General features: G+C 39.1%; 1 protein-coding gene across 12 annotated transcripts in view; it reads left to right on the forward strand.

The window, feature by feature from the left end:
- Positions 1-18,483, forward strand: part of EVI5 (ecotropic viral integration site 5) — a 234,397-nt gene that overhangs the window by 47,866 nt on the left and 168,048 nt on the right. For 10 of the 12 annotated variants that reach the window (XM_005204328.5, XM_059885080.1, XM_059885081.1 and 7 more), the window contains exon 2: positions 14,878-15,107. In XM_005204328.5, coding sequence (XP_005204385.1) covers positions 14,959-15,107 — 149 coding nt within the window. In that variant the 5' untranslated portion in view covers positions 14,878-14,958. Of the gene's footprint in view, positions 1-12,555; positions 12,934-13,198; positions 13,223-14,877; positions 15,108-18,483 lie in introns of those variants that run through there. The other 2 variants (XM_059885084.1, XM_059885085.1) reach the window with 2 other exon arrangements.

Here is an 18,483-nt window from a genome sequence, read left to right on the forward strand (position 1 = left end):
AAAATTTCTTTCAGTAAAATAGAATAGGTTTCTATTCTAATCACTTGTCTTAATTAAAATATAAATATTTATAACTATATCTTCAACTTAATTATATCCTGTATTACTCAAAAAACAAGATTTCTATTTCAAGAGAATAGCCTACTTGTTAAACAAAAGGCTTCCTTGAATATCTTACTTCTTGGCATTGCTTTAACATATGATCAAAATGCTATTTAATAGCAGTGAAAAAATAACATGATTTAAAAGCATTTGACTCTGAGCTGCAAGTCAAGTGATACATTTTCTAACTTAATTAAATGCTGTCCTTTTAGGCCTTTGGAGCATTAATTTTATTTTCTGGTTCTGCTATTTACTTATATTTTCCTAGTATACTAACTTTGTTTTTTCTCAATTACATGTATCCTCCATCCTCTCAAAAGCAAAAACAAGTGCAGTATGATGTCTCTACTAATGCAACTTCCTGGCTTTATTTTAAGTTTTGTTAAATATTTTACTTTTATTTTGTGATTTATAGCTGTGTATCAAGCCACCATAAAACTTAGTGACTTAAAATAATCATCTTAGTATATCTGTAGATTCTTTGAATCAGAAATTTGGACAGAGTTTTATGAGGAGAGCTTGTCTCTGCTTCATGATGCTTTTGAAGCTGAGAAATGGAGACCTTTCATCTAAGGCCTTGAGTTATTTGACAGTGTATCTATGCTCATGTCTGGTGGTTGATGATGGGACCTCAGAGAGGCTGTTAGCCAGAATACATACCTACACTTGGCCTTCCATGTGGTCTCTGTGTGGACTAGTTTAGGCTTCTTAACAGCATGGTGCCTGGGTTCCAAGAGTGAGCCTCAGTAATGATGTTCAGTGTACACTGTTGGTTGAGGTAGTCAGACAGGTCTGCTCAGGTTAAAGACACAAGACAGAGACTCTCCCACTCAATGGGAAGATAGCAGATAAGCAATGTGGCCATCTTATGGATTGAATTGTGCCTCTCCCTCCTCTGCCCCATTAACTCAGAATGCAGTCTTGTTTGGAAATAGGTTTGTTGTATATATAATTAGAGGAGAATGCCATAGAATATTGGAGGCTAAATTGAAATGCTTGAAGTACTGCAACTACAAGCCAGGAAATGACAAGGATTGTTGCCAAACCACCAGAAACTAGGAAGGGACATGGAAGCGTTCTCCCTGTAGATTTTAGAGGGAGAATAACCTTCCTGATGCCTCGGTTTTGGATTTTTAGCCTTCAGGACAGTGAGACAACAAATGTCTGTTGCTCTAAGCCACGCAGTTTGTGGTACTTTGTTAAGGAAGCCCTAGAAAACTAATGCAGGACATCTTTAAAAAACACAGTCTGCTATAGTTTTGTAAGATAGCTTTTTTCTCTTCATTTGTATTTGGCAGTGATTTTGCCCATCTACACTTTTATGTTAATATATCCAACGGAAACTTAACAGGAGGGGCTATTTTAACAGTCATCAGCCTAGTTTATCTGTTAACATTTTTCGTTGAATGAGTACAAAACATAAAAGATTGTCAGTGTATATAGCTGCAAAAAGAAGTTGGAATGGGACTTAGATTCATTGAAATGTAATGCTAATAAAAATTTATTAGGGGAATATTCATTTTGAGTGCCTACTATTCACATAGTTTTGTTCCTTTTTTGTTTTTGAATTGAAGTATAGTTGATTTACTGTATGTATATTGTTTTACATGTACAGCATAGTGATTCAATATTTTTGCAGACTATACTCCATTATAGGTTATTACAAGATAATAGGTATAATTACCTGTGCTATACAGTATATCCTTGTTGCTTATCTATTTTATATGTAGTATTGATAGTTTGTATATTGGATGTTAATCTGGTACCCTTAATTTGTCCTCCCCTTCTTTCTCCCTTTTGGTGACTACAAGTTTGTTTTCTATATCTGTGAGTCTGTTTCTATTTTGCAAATATATTCATTTGTATTATTTTTTAGATTCCACATATAAAGGATAAATATAGTATTTGTCTTTCTCCGACTGATTTCATTAAGCATAATATTCTGTATGTACATCCACGTTTCTACAAATGGCAGTATTTAATTTGTTTTTAATCCTTAGTGGAAACAGTGTCAGACTTTATTTTTTTGGGCTCCAGAATCACTGCAGATGGTGACTGCAGCCATGAAATTAAAAGACGCTTACTCCTTGGAAGGAAAGTTATGACCAACCTAGATAGCACATTAAAAAGCTGAGACATTACTTTGCCAACAAAGGTTTGTCTAGTCAAGGCTATGGTTTTTCCTGTGGTCACATATGGATATGAGAGTTGGACTGTGAAGAAGGCTGAGCACCAAAGAATTGATGCTTTTGAACTGTGGTGTTGGAGAAGACTCTTGAGAGTCCCTTGGACTGCAAGGATATCCAACCAGTCCATTGTGAAGGAGATCAACCCTGGGATTTCTTTGGAAGGAATGATGCTAAAGCTGAAACTCCAGTACTTTGGCCACCTCATGGGAAGAGTTGACTCATTGGAAAAGACTCTGATGCTGGGAGGGATTGGGGGCAGGAGGAGAAGGGGACGACAGAGGATGAGATGGCTGGATGGCATCACTGACTCGATGGACGTGAGTCTGGGTGAACTCCGGGAGTTGGTGATGGACAGGGAGGCCTGGCATGCTGCGATTCATGGGGTCACAAAGAGTCGGACACGACTGAGCGACTGAACTGAACTGAATAGTCCATTTCCCACACCCCTTCCTCCCCCACACCCCCATACATCTTCTTAATCCAGTCATCTGTTGATGGGCACTTGGGTTGCTTCCATCTGTTGGCTGTTGTAAATAGTGCTGCTGTGAACCCTGGGTTGATGTATCTTTTCGAATTATGTGTTTTTTGTTTTTTTAAGATACTGAGTTGGCAAAAGAATTGGGTCAGGTTTTTCCGTAACATCTTATAGAAAAACCCAAATGAACTTTTTGGCCAATTCAGTATATACCTAGGAGTGGAATTGCTGGATCATATGGTAGTTCAACATTCAACAACTCAAACATTCAAAAAAGTAAGACCTTGGCATCCAGTCCTATCACTTCATGGCAAATAGATGGGCAAACAGTGGAAACAGTGACAAACTATTTCCTTGGGCTCCAAAATCACCGCACATGTTGACTGCAGCCATGAAATTAAAAGACACTTGCTCCTTGAAAAAAAAGCTATGACTAACCAAGCCAGCATATTAAAAAGCAGAGACACTACTTAGCCGACAAAGTAATGCAGAGACATTACTATGCCAGCATTGTCAAAGCTTTGGTTTTTCCAGTAGTCATGTATGGATGTGAGAGTTGGACCATAAAGAAAGCTGAGTGCTGAAGAATTGGTGCTTTTGAACTGTGGTGTTGGGGAGGACTCTTGAGAGTCCCTTGGACTGCAAGGAGATCAAACCAGTCAATCCTAAAAGAAATCAGTCCTGAATATTCATTGGAAGAACTGATGCTGAAGCTGAAACTCCAATACTTTGGCCACCTGATGTGACTCATTAGAGTTAACTCACAAGAGCCGACTCATTAGAAAAGACCCTGATGCTGGGAAAGGTTGAGGGCAGGAGGAGAAGGAGATGACAGAGGATGAGATGGTTGGATGGCATCACTGATTCAATGGACAGGAGTTTTAGCAAGCTCCAGGAGTTGGTGATGGACAGGGAATCCTGACATGCTGCAGTCCCCGGTGTTGCAAAGAGTCAGACATGACTGAGTGACTGAACTGAGCTGAACTGACTTGTATCACTGATTCTGTTCATCATGCCCATTGTCTTGCCGTTCACACTGTTTGCACTGTTTGCTGAACCCAGGATAGGCAAGGCTCGAGCTAAGAGGCTGAAAGGAGACTCGAGGAGCTATAGGAACTGCAGACACATTTATTCTGTCCTGGCTACCACGGCAGCCATAATACAGCCTCTCTCCTGGCTGACGCAGTAGCTGTAGCAGCAGTGACAATATAACCATAGCGTAGCCATGACATAGCCATAACATAATCTCATATAACATAACCATGAGGCTGCTCGAATGTAACCCCAGTGCAGTAGCAGCAGTCATGGCTTTCATGGTGAAGCTCATACAAGTGTACTGCACAAAGTAGCTTGTGACCAAGTGAGCACCTTGTGATGCACATGGGCAGTCTACAAATGATCTCAGCTGTTACATGGTCTATTCACAAAACATGGGGTGAGAAAGCCTGAGCATGCCCTCTTGGCCAATTTGCTTTCTCTCCACTTTCTACCTCTATGGGATCTTTCACCTCACATTCTATGCGCAGTGCATCTTTAGTGATATTCCCTTGGTGAGTAGCACTGACGCTTGGATTTACATCTTGTAACGGCAGTGGCTACAACAGCAGTTACATACCCAATACATATCAATGCCAGGTATCACCTAGCACTCATGTTCCAGTCCTTGCCCTCAGGGGGCTAGACGAGCCACCCTCCATGTGTGGAGTGCCTTTATCTTCCATGGCCAAGTCCAGTCCACCATCTGTCCTTGTGAGATTGCAGGAGAGCCTCCGCAGGGGAAGCTCCACTCCTGCCAGGTTTATTATTAAGGACCCGCAAAACCTCCTACAGGTGCTGGGGCCCACCCCTTCAAGGTTGAGGCATTCCCAGGCCACCCTACCTGATTCCAAATGCTCTCACACTCTTCTAAATCTGCAGGAGAATCAGTGCGTAGTAGCACATCATACGACACAGCCTTTTACAGTGCAGTGTCCTAAATCTAGAACACAGCCTAAGTCTCTGCAGTCTAAATCTGTATCACTTGGCCGCATCACCATCAGTGTATGCACTAGGACCGGGAAACTACTCTGGCTTGTCATAAACAAGGCTGCATTCAGCACCAGTGTCAACCAGGGCCATTACTCTCTGCACATTAGCTAGTGACCAGTGACTTGCAAGTTCTACATGGGGCCACCTGTCCTTCCTTGGGTTCTTCAGGAGGGCACCCTGGTCTGAGCCATATTCAGAGCCGGAAAAGGGCATCGTCTAAAGGAATGTCCTAGGGCACCGTATAATCTTTTAGCTGAGCTGTCCATTTCTTGCTCTGGGTTCTTCCCAAACATGGTATACTGCTGCTCTGGTCTCAGTTACTTCCATAGCTCTAGGAGCAGAGCTTTGGGCTGTTCATCAGTTTTATTTCTGTCAACTGCTGCCAGCAAATCAACCCACACTTGCATTCTCTTCACCAGGATGGGGCCTTTACCAGCTTGGGTCCCCTTCGGGATCTTCACATGTCTAGTCCCCTTTGGCCTGCTGCTGCCCCTCAATTTTCTCCCAAACTAGCCACCATCAAGGTCACCTCATAGATGGGGTGCCCCACATAGGGTGCTAGGATAGCAGTCAGGGGTCCAAAAAAGGTAGATGGTGCGTTGTTCAAAATGTCTTCTCAAACGCCGCCAGTAAAATGCTCGTCATTTGGCCTTGGGTGTTTGGGTTGAATATTGACTGCTTCATGCCCAGTTCTCTCACTACTTGGGTCAACGTGGCATAGGTATGCCATTTACTCACAGTATCTGGGAGCTCTCCCGCGTTTGACCGCACAGTGTAGATGACGGCGTTAATCCAGTCCATGAGGGTGTGCGTTTGTTTAGGCGCCCCTTGCATTAATTGCCTAGCATTCTGCTAGGCAGAATGAAACCTTTGTTTCAATGAGGGGGTGAGTGGTTATAGATGTCAGCCATTCTATTTCATCCCCAGAACACAGGATACCATCCACCCCTGTGTCTCAGAGTCACAGGAGCCAAGTTGCCATGGTTTCCCTTGCTTTTGCTGAAATTGTGTACCCAAGTCTGCCAACTCCGCCTGAGTATATGGTTGATAACGTTGTGAACTCAGTCACATTGGGGGCCGTTGAAGATGTCCCCCTGAGCCACAGGCTGCTCAAGCTTCAGTTTCTGCTGTACAACAGGCCTCACTGCCAAGTGAGGACCTGCAGTCTCACAGCGTTCATCATCATCATCCTCAGTCTCATGTTCATCATCACCGTCACTTACCGCTTCGTCGTCAGAGATGCTGGGTTCTTCAGGGCCATGGGGTTCTTGCTCTAATGCCAGTATGTGTTGCTCTAGTTCTTGTAAGCATCTCTACACATTACGCACTAGTGTAGCATCAGTGAGGGCGTTATCCATATTTGCCCTCAGTGCAGTCAGGAAAATCTACTTCATGGTGCCAGTGGCAGTCCATGCCACTTTGTTTGGCAAATGGGACCTCACTGCCCATAATGCCTTTTCAGTGCTATCTGGTGAACCATACGTTGCCTCCCAGTCTTCCACCAGACTCCATGCTGAGAGAGTCATGGCCATGTGGTACCACATGCTATATGGTGGCCACTGGCTTCCTCCATCCAGTGGCGCCTTAGGCTCCCCTACCTGCTGGTATCCTGCTGACCTTCTGGGAGCCTCAGGGTCCTCTGCCTGCTGGATATCCTGCCAACTGTGCCAATTGTATCACTGATCCTGTTCGTGACGCCAGTTGTCTTGCTGTTCCTACTGTTCGCTGAACCCAGGGTAGGCAAGGCACAAACTAAGAGGCTGGAAGGAGACTCAAGGAGCCATAGGAACTGCAGACACGTTTATTCTCTCCTGACTGCCACAGCAGCCATAACACAACCTCTTCCCTGGCTGACACAGCAGCCTCTCTCCTGGCTGAGCAGCAGCCATAGCAGAAGTCACAATATAACCATAATGTAGCCATGACATAGCCATAACATAATCTCATATAACATAACCATGAGGCTGCTCCAGTGTAGCCCCAATGCAACAGCAGCCATGGCTTTCATGGTGAAGCTCATACAGGCGTACTGCACAAAGCAGCTTGTGACCAAGTGAGTACCTCATGATGTGCATGCGCAGTGCAACAAATGATCTCAGCTGTTCCGTAGTCTGTTCACAAAATGTGGGGCCAGAGAGCCTGAACATGGCATCTTGGCCAATTTGCTCTCTCCCCACAGTACTTCCCAAGTGGTTGCACCAATTTACATTCTGACCAACAGTGTACTAGGGTTTCCTTTTCTCCACAACCTCTCCAGCATTTGTTATTTGTGGACTTAAAAAAAAATTAACTCAATTATCTAAATAATATAAAAAAAATTATTTTGGCCAAGCTGCATGGCACATGGGCTCTTTGTTCTCCATTCAGGGATTGAACCTGCACCCCTGCGCTGGGCATGGGGAATCTTAACTGTTGGACTGCCAGGGAAGTCCCTGCTTGTAGATTTTTTGATGATATGTCTCATTGAGGTTTTGATTTGGGTTTCCCTAGTAATTAATGATGCTGATCATCTTATGTGCTTGTTAGCCATCTTTATGACTTCTTTGGAGAAATGTCTAATCAGATTTTTGGCCCACTTCTTGACTGGGTTCTATTTGTTTTTGTTGGGCAGGCATGGAGTTGTATGAGTTATTTGTGTATTTTGGATATTAACCTGTTGTTGGTCACATCAGTTGCAAATATTTTCTCCCATTCCATGGGTTGGCTTTTTTGTTTTCTCAGTGACTTTATTTGTTTATTTTTGCTTTTATTTCTTTTGCCTTAGGAGACTGCCCCAAGAAAATATTGCTACAACTTATGTCAAAAAGTGTTCTGCCTTTGTTTCTTCTAGAAGTTTTATGGTTTCAAGTCTTCTATTTAAGTCTTTAAAGCATTTTGTGTTTATTGTTGTGTATGGTGTGAAGGAATGTTCTAAACTCATTGTTTGGCAAATAGGTGTCCGGTTTTCCCAGGACAGCTGTCCGGTTTTCCCAGGACCACTGTTGAAGAGACTGTCTTTTCTCCATTGTGTAGACTTGTGTATACTTTGTCATGAATTAATTGGCCATAGGTGTGTGGGTTTGTTTCTGGGCTCGCTCTTCTGTTCCTTTGATCTTTGTGTCTGTTTTTGTGTCAGTACCACTCTGTTTTGACTACTGTACATATAGCTTCGTTCTTGCTCATCAAGACAATTCATGAAAAGAGTAGTCTTGTTGACCTATTACATTCGTTTTGGTGACAATATGGATATATATGAAATATTATTTTTATTTCTTAAGGAACCTCTAACATCTAAGTGGTTAATAATCCAACAGTATAAAGATAATATGACACAGGTACCACAGGGTTGGAGGTTAAATTACGTGATATCAAGTATCTGAGTGTAATTTACTAAGCACTTAGTAAATATTAACTGTTATTACTTTGCTAATGAATGCTAAAGTATTCAATTAAGTTGTCTCTCAGTATCTGCAGGGGATTGATTCCAGGACCCCATGGATACCAAAATTTGGGTATCAGTGACACAGTATTTGCATATAACCTACACATATCTCTGAATACTTTAAATCATATCTAGGTAACTTATAATACCTAATAAAATGTAAATGATGTGTACATGTAGTTATCAATGAATGCAAATTCAGTTTTTCGCTTTTTGTAACTTTTTTGGAATTTTTTTTCCCCTTCTATATTTTCTATCCTTGGTTGGTTGAATTGGTGGAAGTGGGACCAGCATTTATAGAGTACTGACCCTAAGAATGAAAAGTACCATAGAAATGGAGAGAAAAGTAAGAACACAGTTACAAACACCTTAAAGAATGAATACTGTTTGGAAATAGTATTTCTCAAAATATGTTTGCCTATAATGGTGAAAAAAAGGATTTATGGACAGTTAAGATTGGAAAGTACATTCCTTTACCTTCTGTCTTGACAGTAATATAGTAATATAATTTCTACCTGTACAATAATACAGTTCAGTCTGTGAGAAGTTGAATAATTTAAAAAAAAATGTCACCTAATCTATAGGACCTCTTTAAGCAATATGGTTCACCACTGCTTGGAAAATCTCTTCCTAAATAAAGCATCTCGAAATGCAAAAATCTTTTTAAATGCAAAATTGTATTTCCAAGAAGGTAAGGGAAATACCCCAGAGGAAAAACAGTCAGAAACTGGAAACCAGATGGCCTTCAAACCCACCTATGTATTGTATAAATTATTTACTTTTTTGAATAATCAATAAAAAGCTGGAGTAGCTGTGTTAATTTCAGACAAAGCAGACTTGAGAAGGAAAGTTTTCAGACATTATGTATTGATAAAGAGGTTAAGTCTCCAAAAAGGCATAGTTCATGAGGCAAAAGCTGATAGAATTTCAAGGAGAAATAGACACATTCACCATTATGGGTGGAGTCTTAAGCACCTGTTTTTCAGTAATATAGATACAGCAGGTAGAAACTCAGTAAGGATACAGGTGAACAATACCATCAGTCAACTGTATTTAATGATGTTTATCTGATAACCACGGAGTATATGTTCTTTTCTGGCGTCCATGTATCAGTCATCAGGATGCACTATATTCTGGGTCATATGGTTCATGTGCTCTCAGACCACAATGGAATTAAGTTAGAAATAATAGAAAGATAGCTGGAAAATGAAAATATTTAGAGATTAAAAAACACATTTCTAAATAACACATGGATCCAAAAAAAAAGTCCAAAGAAAAATTTTAAATATTTTCAACTGAAGCAAAATGAAAAGTAGCAGAAGCAGTATTAGAGGTTAGTTTAGAGCATTTGAATGTATTTTAAAACAGAAGAGAGATGCAAAATGAGTAGTCTAATCTTCCAGCTTAGAGAATCAGAGAAAAAGAGGGATATAAACCTTAAGCAAGTGGAAGAAAAGAAATTAAAATTAGAGCATGAGTAAGTAAAACTGAAAACAGGAAGACAGAGAAAAATCAACAAAACTATTAATAAAAGTTGGTTCTTTGAAAAGATTGATAAACTTCTAGCCAGGCTAACAAAAACCAAAAGACAGAAAGACACAAATTACTAATAAAAGGAATGAAAGATGTAAATATCTTTTTTTAATTTAATTGTGATAAACTCCTGACCCTTGAACAACATGGTAGTTAAGGGCACTGACCCTCGTACAGTTGAAAATCCATGTATGACTACCATTCAACCTCTGTATTCATGGTTCTGCATCCTTGGATTTAGACAACCACAGATCTTGTGGTACTGGGTAGTACATACTTGTTGCAAAAAACCTGCATATAAGTGGATCCACTCCCTGGTGGCTCAGATGGTAAAGAATCTGCCTGCAGTGCAGGAGACTGGAGTTTAATCCCTGAGTCAGGAAGATTCCCTAGAGAAGGAAATGGCAACCCACTCCAGTATTCTTGCCTGGAGAATTTCATGGACAGAAGAACCTGGTGGGCCAGAGTCCATGGCGTCGCAGGGTCACACACGACTGAGCAACTAACACAGACACACACGGTGCAAACCCGCGTTGTTCAGGGGTCAGCTGTACATAACGAAAGTTTACCATTTTAAGCATTTTTAAGTGTACAGTTCAGTGGCTTTTTAAGTGCATTCACTTTGTTATGCAACCATCATCACTATCTACTTCTAGAGAACCCATTAAACTTCCCATTTCCCACTTCCCTGGCAGCCACCATTCTGCGACCTGCCTCTGTGAATCTGACTGCTCTTTGGTACCTCTATAAGTGGAATCATAGAATATTTGTCATTTTGTGACTTGCTTATTTCACTTGGTGGGTCAGACGGTAAAGCGTCTGCCTACAATGCAGGAAACCCGGGTTCGATTCCTGGGTTGGGAGGATCCCCTGGAGAAGGAAATGGCAGCCCACTCCAGTACTCTTGCCTGGAAAATCCCATAGATGGAGGATCCTGGTAGGCTACAGTCCATGGGGTTGCAAAGAGTCAGACATGACTGAGCGATAGAACTGTTTCACTTGAAGTAATATCTTCAGGGTTCATTCATGTAGTGTATGTCAGAATTTTTTTTTTTAAGGCTGAATAATATTTCATTGCCATTTAAAAAATCCATTCCTCTGTTAATGAACATTTGAGTTGCTTCTGCCATTTGTTTTTTTGTTTGTTTTATGAATTGATATTTCATTTCTTTCTTTCTTTTGAAAGAAATTTGCCATTTATTTCTTTAGAACACTAACTCATCAGGTCCTTTCTGAATTAGTTTGATAATTTGATATTGCTATTGGATAATGGAACATTGGGCTTCATGATTTTAATTTAGACCACCCTTGAAAATGTAGTGAGTGCTTCCTTGTGATTTATTAATAGTATAATATAAGTAATAATAAGTAATGCTTTTACAGAGTGTTGAATCATGTAAATTGGGGAGTTTTGAGGGAAATTAGATTTCCACCTGTCAATATATTGCGTTGGCCAAATTAACATCTTATGAAAACCCTGAATGAACTTTTTGGCCAACCCAATAATTCCTAACTCCTCTCCCTACTCCAATAATAGTAGGAACTTGGTAAGTGATTTCAAATGAGAGAAAGAATTTACTCTGATTTCATGAATATGTGATGAAGTTGAAGTCATGAGTTGTGTACCCAATAAGGATAGGCTTTTGAATCTGAGACCTGATTTCAGTTTCTTTCACTAGCTATGTGATCTTTGACAAATTATTTTACCTCTCCAAGTTTCCTAATCGGTGAAATATGGAAGGTAATTTTTACCTTTCAAAGTTACTTTGACTAGGTAATATGCACAAAACGTTTACCATGGTACTTGGCACACATGGCCATTGTTGGAATAGGAGAAAGATACCTATGGGTGGAAAAAGCCTCATATAATATTCTTGACTACTAAATTTAGGAAAGTCAACCTTCTGCCATTTGAATATTGCGAATAATGCTGCTATGAACTTGGGTGTATAAATATCTCATTTAGTCCCTGCTTTTAATCCTTTTGGGTACATTCCCAGAAGTGAAATTGCTGTATTATATAACAATTCTATGTTCACTTTTTTGAGGAATCATCATACTCGTTTCTGGGCGTCCCAGGTGACTGTGGTAAAGAACCCGCCTGCCGATGCAGGAGACACAGGAGATGCGCGTTTGATCTCTGGGTTGGGAAGATACCCTGGAGGAGAACCTGGCAGCCCACTCTAGTATTCTTCCCTGAAGAATTCCGTGGACAGAAGAGCCTAGTGGGCTACAGTCCATGGGGTCACAAAGAGTCAGACATGACTTAGCAACTGAGCAAAACAAACAGAGTATTTTCATTGCCATGAAAGTCCTTTGTTCTCTGCCTGTTTGTCCCTTCTCTTGCCCAACTCCTGATCTTTTTATTGTCTCCCCAGTTTTGTCTTTTCCAGAATGTTATGTAGTTGGAATTAGAGATTATGTAAAACTTTTCGGATTGACTAAGTCCTTTTAAAATTGAGATATAATTCGCATACCATAGAATTCTCTTCTTTAAAGTGTTCAGTGGCATTTAGTGTATTCACAAGTTGTATAACTGTCACTGCAGTCCAATCCCAGAGCATTTTCATCACTCTGGGAAGAACTGTACCCATTAGTAGTCATTTTCCATACCCCCTCCTTCAGTCTCTCCAGGTCACTAAACTACTTTCTCTCTCTAGGTTTGCTTCATTTATGTAAGTGGAATCATACGCTGTGTGGCCTTTTGTGCCTGATTACTAAGCCTTTTTAATGATGGCTTTAATCTTTTCAAAGTATGTTCATGTTTGAAAATAAATGCATAACACCTCTGTGAGGTAGACAGGAACTTTGTGACAAACTTTGTGACATAGTTGCATTGTCAGATTTATTGTGTCTTCATGACACAGTTTAACATAAGATGAGGGAAAGAGGTTGGGAGGTGGCAGGGTAGAGATTTGGAAAAGTAGAGTTAAAGAAAAAATAAGACATGATGATATATGAAAAATAACTCAGTCCTGTGGGATTTCTACAACCATGAGTATTAAACATTATTAAAGTGGAACTGCAGTTAGATTTAAGAATTTAAAATGCTAAAGATGGGTTGTTGAGCCTTCAGTAGTTACAGACTGAATTTCATTTCATCAAGGTTGAAAGGATATCAAGATTGTGTTCTTGGTTATTCCAAACTCTTTAAATGGAAGCCTGTTGCTACAGTATGTAGAGGGGTATGATAAATTTATTTTTTAAAATAAATTAAAACAAATAATACATGTCTTTTGCCTTTGCCACAGTTAGCTGGAGTAGAGAACTTTTATATAAGGGAAGTGTAAAGCTTTCTTTAAGAATTATTTCCATATGTATTTTAAAATTGAAGTATAGTTGACTTATAGTATTTCAGGTGTATGTAAAAGTGATCCAGTTATATATATATTCTTTTTCAGATTCTTTTCTGAAAGATATTATTATAAGATATTGAATATAGTTCACTGTGCTGCTATACAGTAGGTCCTTGTTGTAAGTATTAATTCTTGAATGTTAATTATATTTTAAATTAATAGTGAAGGATAACATTTTTCTGTAAATTTTACATCTTAGGTTTTCTGTTTTACAATATAGTGTGCTTTGAGGATGCAAATTAGTGCTGTCCTCACAATTGAATTTGTATTTGTAACTATGTAGAAAAGATCAATAGAATAACAAACCACAAGAGGCTGTCTTGTTGACTGCCAGGGCTCTTACCATTTCCTGGTACAGAGGAAGTTCTGGCTAAATTATTTGGTTCCTATATGATCTTTTACCCTAATAAACTGTGTTGCAAGTCTATTCATTGGTGAGGACTGTTCGTTTTCCTGGAAGCCCTGAGATCTGCTCCATACTTCTTTTCCTTGATTCCACTCCTTCATCATGCTTGTCTTTCTTGGGGATTCTTCCCTCAACAATAAGAACTCCCTCATCCCATTCCATGGGAAGTAAGTTCTAAAATAGAAAAGTTATTGGAAATGAAAATTAGAGGTAGGTCATGTATCTGTTGATGAGGTGAGAAGGCAAGACTGGGGCAACCTATGAGGAGGGAGTAGTATCTGCTAAGATAGTCTAGGTGGCCTTTTTATTTGTGTATATATATATATATATGTTGATGTTTTAATTTGTGTGTGTTTAAATTGCTATATGAAACCAAGGTTAGCTGAGAACGTCTACATAGAAAGTAGTTTGTAGTCTTTTGGTCATTTACCTTTTGTGTAAAATTTCAGATTTGTATGCACATCTGCTTAAGACACTGGCATGATTTATGAAGCATATATCAGTTATATAGTTATATAGTTCATTGAATCTTGCAGATGGAAAGGTTTTAGGATTTGAAAGGATTTTCTGGTCCTGGTTGCCCACTTAAAGCAGAAATTCATCTTCAGTCAACTGTTAACTTTTGACTCTTAGAATGTCTACTCTTTCTAGGCATCCTATTCTATTTCTGACTAGTTCTGTTTGAAAATTGTATCCTGAAACTCTCTTACTCTGTTAACTCAAAACATTTATCATAATTTTGTTCTTCTAGAACTAAATCCTCTTCTAAGAAAACACTCAGTAGTTTGAAGGTTTATTATGGATCTCATTTAATCTTATTTATGCTAAGCCTAGTTTTTGTTGAATTGTTGATCATGTTATAGGATTTCCCTGTCCTAATCACCTAATGGACATGTTTTGGTTCCTTGGCTTTCAACTGTTTTTGACTACAACCCAAATGAAGAAGGTATTTCATATTCCAACTCAACATACCCACACATACCTGCATGAAGTATGTAGTTTTAATACGTATATGTAACTGAGGCAGAAATTTTGTGACAACATATCTTTACACTGACACTTTCTGCTCCTTTTCATTTTTAAAAAATGCTGGTGTTATCTATTAAATTTATTTTATCACTCCCTGGTGGATTTCAGCCTGTAGTTTGGAAATCACTGTTGTAATTTGTGCGTGCTACAGAACTGAAATATGGAGTTTCCAAAAGCTGTATGTTAGAACAGTCATTGCTAAAGCAGGTGTTACCTTTATTAACTCAAAGAGAATATTCTGATTGCTGGTTTTCAAATAGGACTAATGAGAATTATCAAGTTCTTGGTAATGCATAAAATAAAACTGAAATATATGTAACTTTTATTTTTGTACTTAGGTGGCGACAGACAAGGTTGCAGAAAAGTTGAGTTCTACTCTCTCATGGGTGAAGAACACAGTGTCACATACAGTCAGCCAGATGGCCAGTCAGGTGGCAAGTCCATCTGCTTCCTTACACACTACATCCTCGTCTACCACACTGTCAACACCAGCCCTTTCACCATCCTCACCGTCACAGTTGAGTCCAGACGACTTAGAACTCCTGGCTAAACTGGAGGAACAAAATAGGTAAGTGAGGTTGCTTGGGTTGTCTTTCTTTAATTGTCATATGCACTTAACCATTCATATATGTATGCATGCCATAATCAAAATTTTAAATATTTGTCCGTATTAAGAATGTGTAGGGGAGTTCCCTGGAGAAGGCAATGGCACCCCATCCCAGTACTCTTGCCTGGAAAATCCCTAAGAGTCGGACACGACTGAGCGACTTCACTTTGACTTTTCACTTTCATGCATTGGAGAAGGAAATGGCAACCCACTCCAGTGTTCGTGCTTGGAGAATCCCAGGGGCGGAGGAGCCTGGTGGGCTGTCTATGGGGTCGCACAGAGTCGGACACGACTGAAGTGACTTAGCTTAGCAGGGGAGTTCCCTGATAGCATAGGGTTAGCATTCTGGGGTTTTACTGCCATGGCCTTAGTTCATTCCCTGATCAGGAAACTGAAATCATGCAAGCCATGTCGAGGGGCCAAAAAAAAGTTTAGTTTTTTAAAAAAAATCAGAGTTAATTAACAGAAGTTTTCAAGTATTTTTTTTGGAGGAGTTGGTCTTAAAACTAAAATTGGACTAAAATTTTCTTCAGACTTGGATAGCTGTAGACTTGTTTACTTAATGTAGCAAATTGTCTAAATTCTTCCTGAATGGTTCTTTAGGGCATCAGCTACAAAAAGAGTTACTGAAAGAGCACCCTTTTATGTTCAGTCAAAATAAGGATAATTACAGAGATAATTTCTAACAGCTCTTTTGATTGTGATTGACATAATAAAGTACACATACTTAAGGTATACAATTTGATAAGTTTAGACATAAGTATATACCTGTGAAATTATCACCAAAATCAGGAAAATGAACATATCTGTTATCTGCCTTTGTATCTCCAGATAGCCACTGATCTGCTTTTGGTCATTGTAGATTGGTTTGCATTTTCTACAGTTTTATAGAAATCGAATCATACAGTATATACTCTTTTTTAATGGGTTATTTCATTAATCTCAAAATGAATTGTTTTGAGATTCATTTGTGTTTAATACATATGAATGGTTCATTTCTTTTTATTGCTTAGTAGTATTCTACTGCAGTACTCTTGCCTGGAAAATCCCATGGACAGAGGAGCCTGGTAGGTTGCGGTCTGTGGGGTTGCTTCTCGGACACGACTAAGCGTCTTCACTTTCAATTTTCACTTTCATGCATTGGAGAAGGAAATGGCAACCCACTCCAGTGTTCTTGACTGGAGAATCCCAGGGACAGGGGAGCCTGGTGGGCTGCTGTCCATGGGGTCGCACAGAGTCAGACATGACTGAAGTGACTTAGCAGCAGCAGCAGCATCAGTATTCCATTGTATGGATATATCACAGCTTACCTACTCACCTGTTGTGAAGTGCTATAAACTTTTGTGTACAAACCTTTGTATCAATTTATGCTTTCATTTCTCCTGGGTAAATACCTAGGAATAGAATGGCTGGTTTATATGGTAGAACTATATTTAATTGTCAAGCTGTTTTCCAAAGGGCCTATAGTTTTCACATTCTCATCATCAGTGTATGAACATTGCTGCTTTTCTGCAGCCTTACCAACATTTGGTATAGTCAGTCCTTTTAATTTTAGCTGTTCTTACAGGTATTTGTATCTTTTGGTTTTAATTGCATTTCCCTGTTGGTGTTGAGCCCTTTTTAATGTGCTAATTTGCCATTGATAAATCATCTTTGATTAAATGTCTGTTCCAGATTTTGCACATTAAAAAAAATTAGGTTGTTTGCTTTCTTACTGTGTTTTAAGAGTTTTTTATGTAGTTTGGGTATAAGTCCTTTGTCTGTATATATGCTTTTCAAATATTTTTTCACAATCTGTGGCTTATTCTCTTAGCAGTATCTTTTGAAGAGCAAAAGTTTTAGATTGTGATTAAGTCAATTTGAAATTGTTCTTTTATGGACTGTGCTTTTGATAACTCAGGGTCACACAGATAGAATTCTGTGTTAAGTTTTAAGTTTTACATTTACCATAGTCCACTTTGAGTTAATTTTTTTTTTTTGTATGAAACAAAGGATAAATCAAAGTTGTTTTTGAGTATGCATGTTTGTTTTTGTATCTGTTGAAAAGACTGTCCTTTTTCCTCTTAATTACTTGTGCACTTTTGTCAAAAATCAGTTGTCTGCGTATGTATGTTTCTTGGCTCTTTTCTGTTCCATTACTATATTTTTCTACTTTAATGGTAATACGACACTATTGAATATTATAGCTTTATAATAAGTCTTGAAATCAGATAGTGTTAATCATCTTTGTTCTTTTGACTGTTTTTGCTCCTTATCATACCTTTGTGAATTTTACGTCAAGTAATTTGTATAAAAACACTTGCTGAGATTTTGATCAGAATAGTGTTGAATTCCTAACAATGGTGCCTTCCACCCATGAACACATTATATTTTTCTTTTACTTATTATTTGTGCATGGTATTGTTTTTGTAAATTTAATTTCTGATTGTTCATTGTCAGCATATAGAAATACAATCTTTTTTCTTTTATCATTCGTGTATTGTGTTGCCTTGATAAATTCACTTGTTCTGGTACATTTTTTTTTTTTTAGATTCCATTAGATTTTCTATATAGATGAGCATGTGGTCCATGAATAAAAGCACATTTGCATCTTTACAATATGGATACCTTTTATAGCTTTTTCTTGCCTTATTGCAACTGGTTAGTACTTCCAGTACAAATTTGAATACACATAATGAACAGATAGCCTTGTCATTTTCTCAATCTTAACAGGAAAGTTTAAAATTAAAAGACACTTGCTCCTTGGCAGAAAAGCTATGACCAACCTAGACAGTATATTAAAAAGCAGAGACATTACTTTGCCAACAAGATCCGTCTAGTCAAAGGTATGGTTTTTCCATTAGTCATGTATGGACGTGAGAGTTGGACTATAAAGAAAGCTGAGCATCAAAGAATTGGTACTTTTGAACCGTGGTGTTAGAAGACTCTTGAGAGTCCCTTGGACAGCAAGGAGATCCAACCTGTCTATCCTAAAGGAAATCAGTCTTGAATATTCATTGGAAGGGCTGATGCTGAAGCTGAAGCTCCAGTAGTTTGGCCACCTATGTGAAGAACTGACTCATTGGAAAAGACCCTGATGCTGGGAAAGATTGAGGGCAGGAGGAGAAGGGGACGACAGAGGATGAGATGTTTGGATGGCATCACCGACTCGATGGACATGAGTTTGAGCAAGCTCCGGGAGTTGGTGATAGACAGGGAAGCCTGGCGTGCTGCAGTCCCTGGGGTTGCAGAGTCGGACACAACTGAGCGACTGAACTGAACTGAAGGGGAAAGCATTAAAAATGAGTAAATTGTAGGTTTCTATAGATGACTTTTTATCAGGTTGAAGAACTTCTGT

This window comes from Bos taurus, chromosome 3 (genome assembly GCF_002263795.3).
Source record: "Bos taurus isolate L1 Dominette 01449 registration number 42190680 breed Hereford chromosome 3, ARS-UCD2.0, whole genome shotgun sequence".
Taxonomy (NCBI): domain Eukaryota; kingdom Metazoa; phylum Chordata; class Mammalia; order Artiodactyla; family Bovidae; genus Bos; species Bos taurus.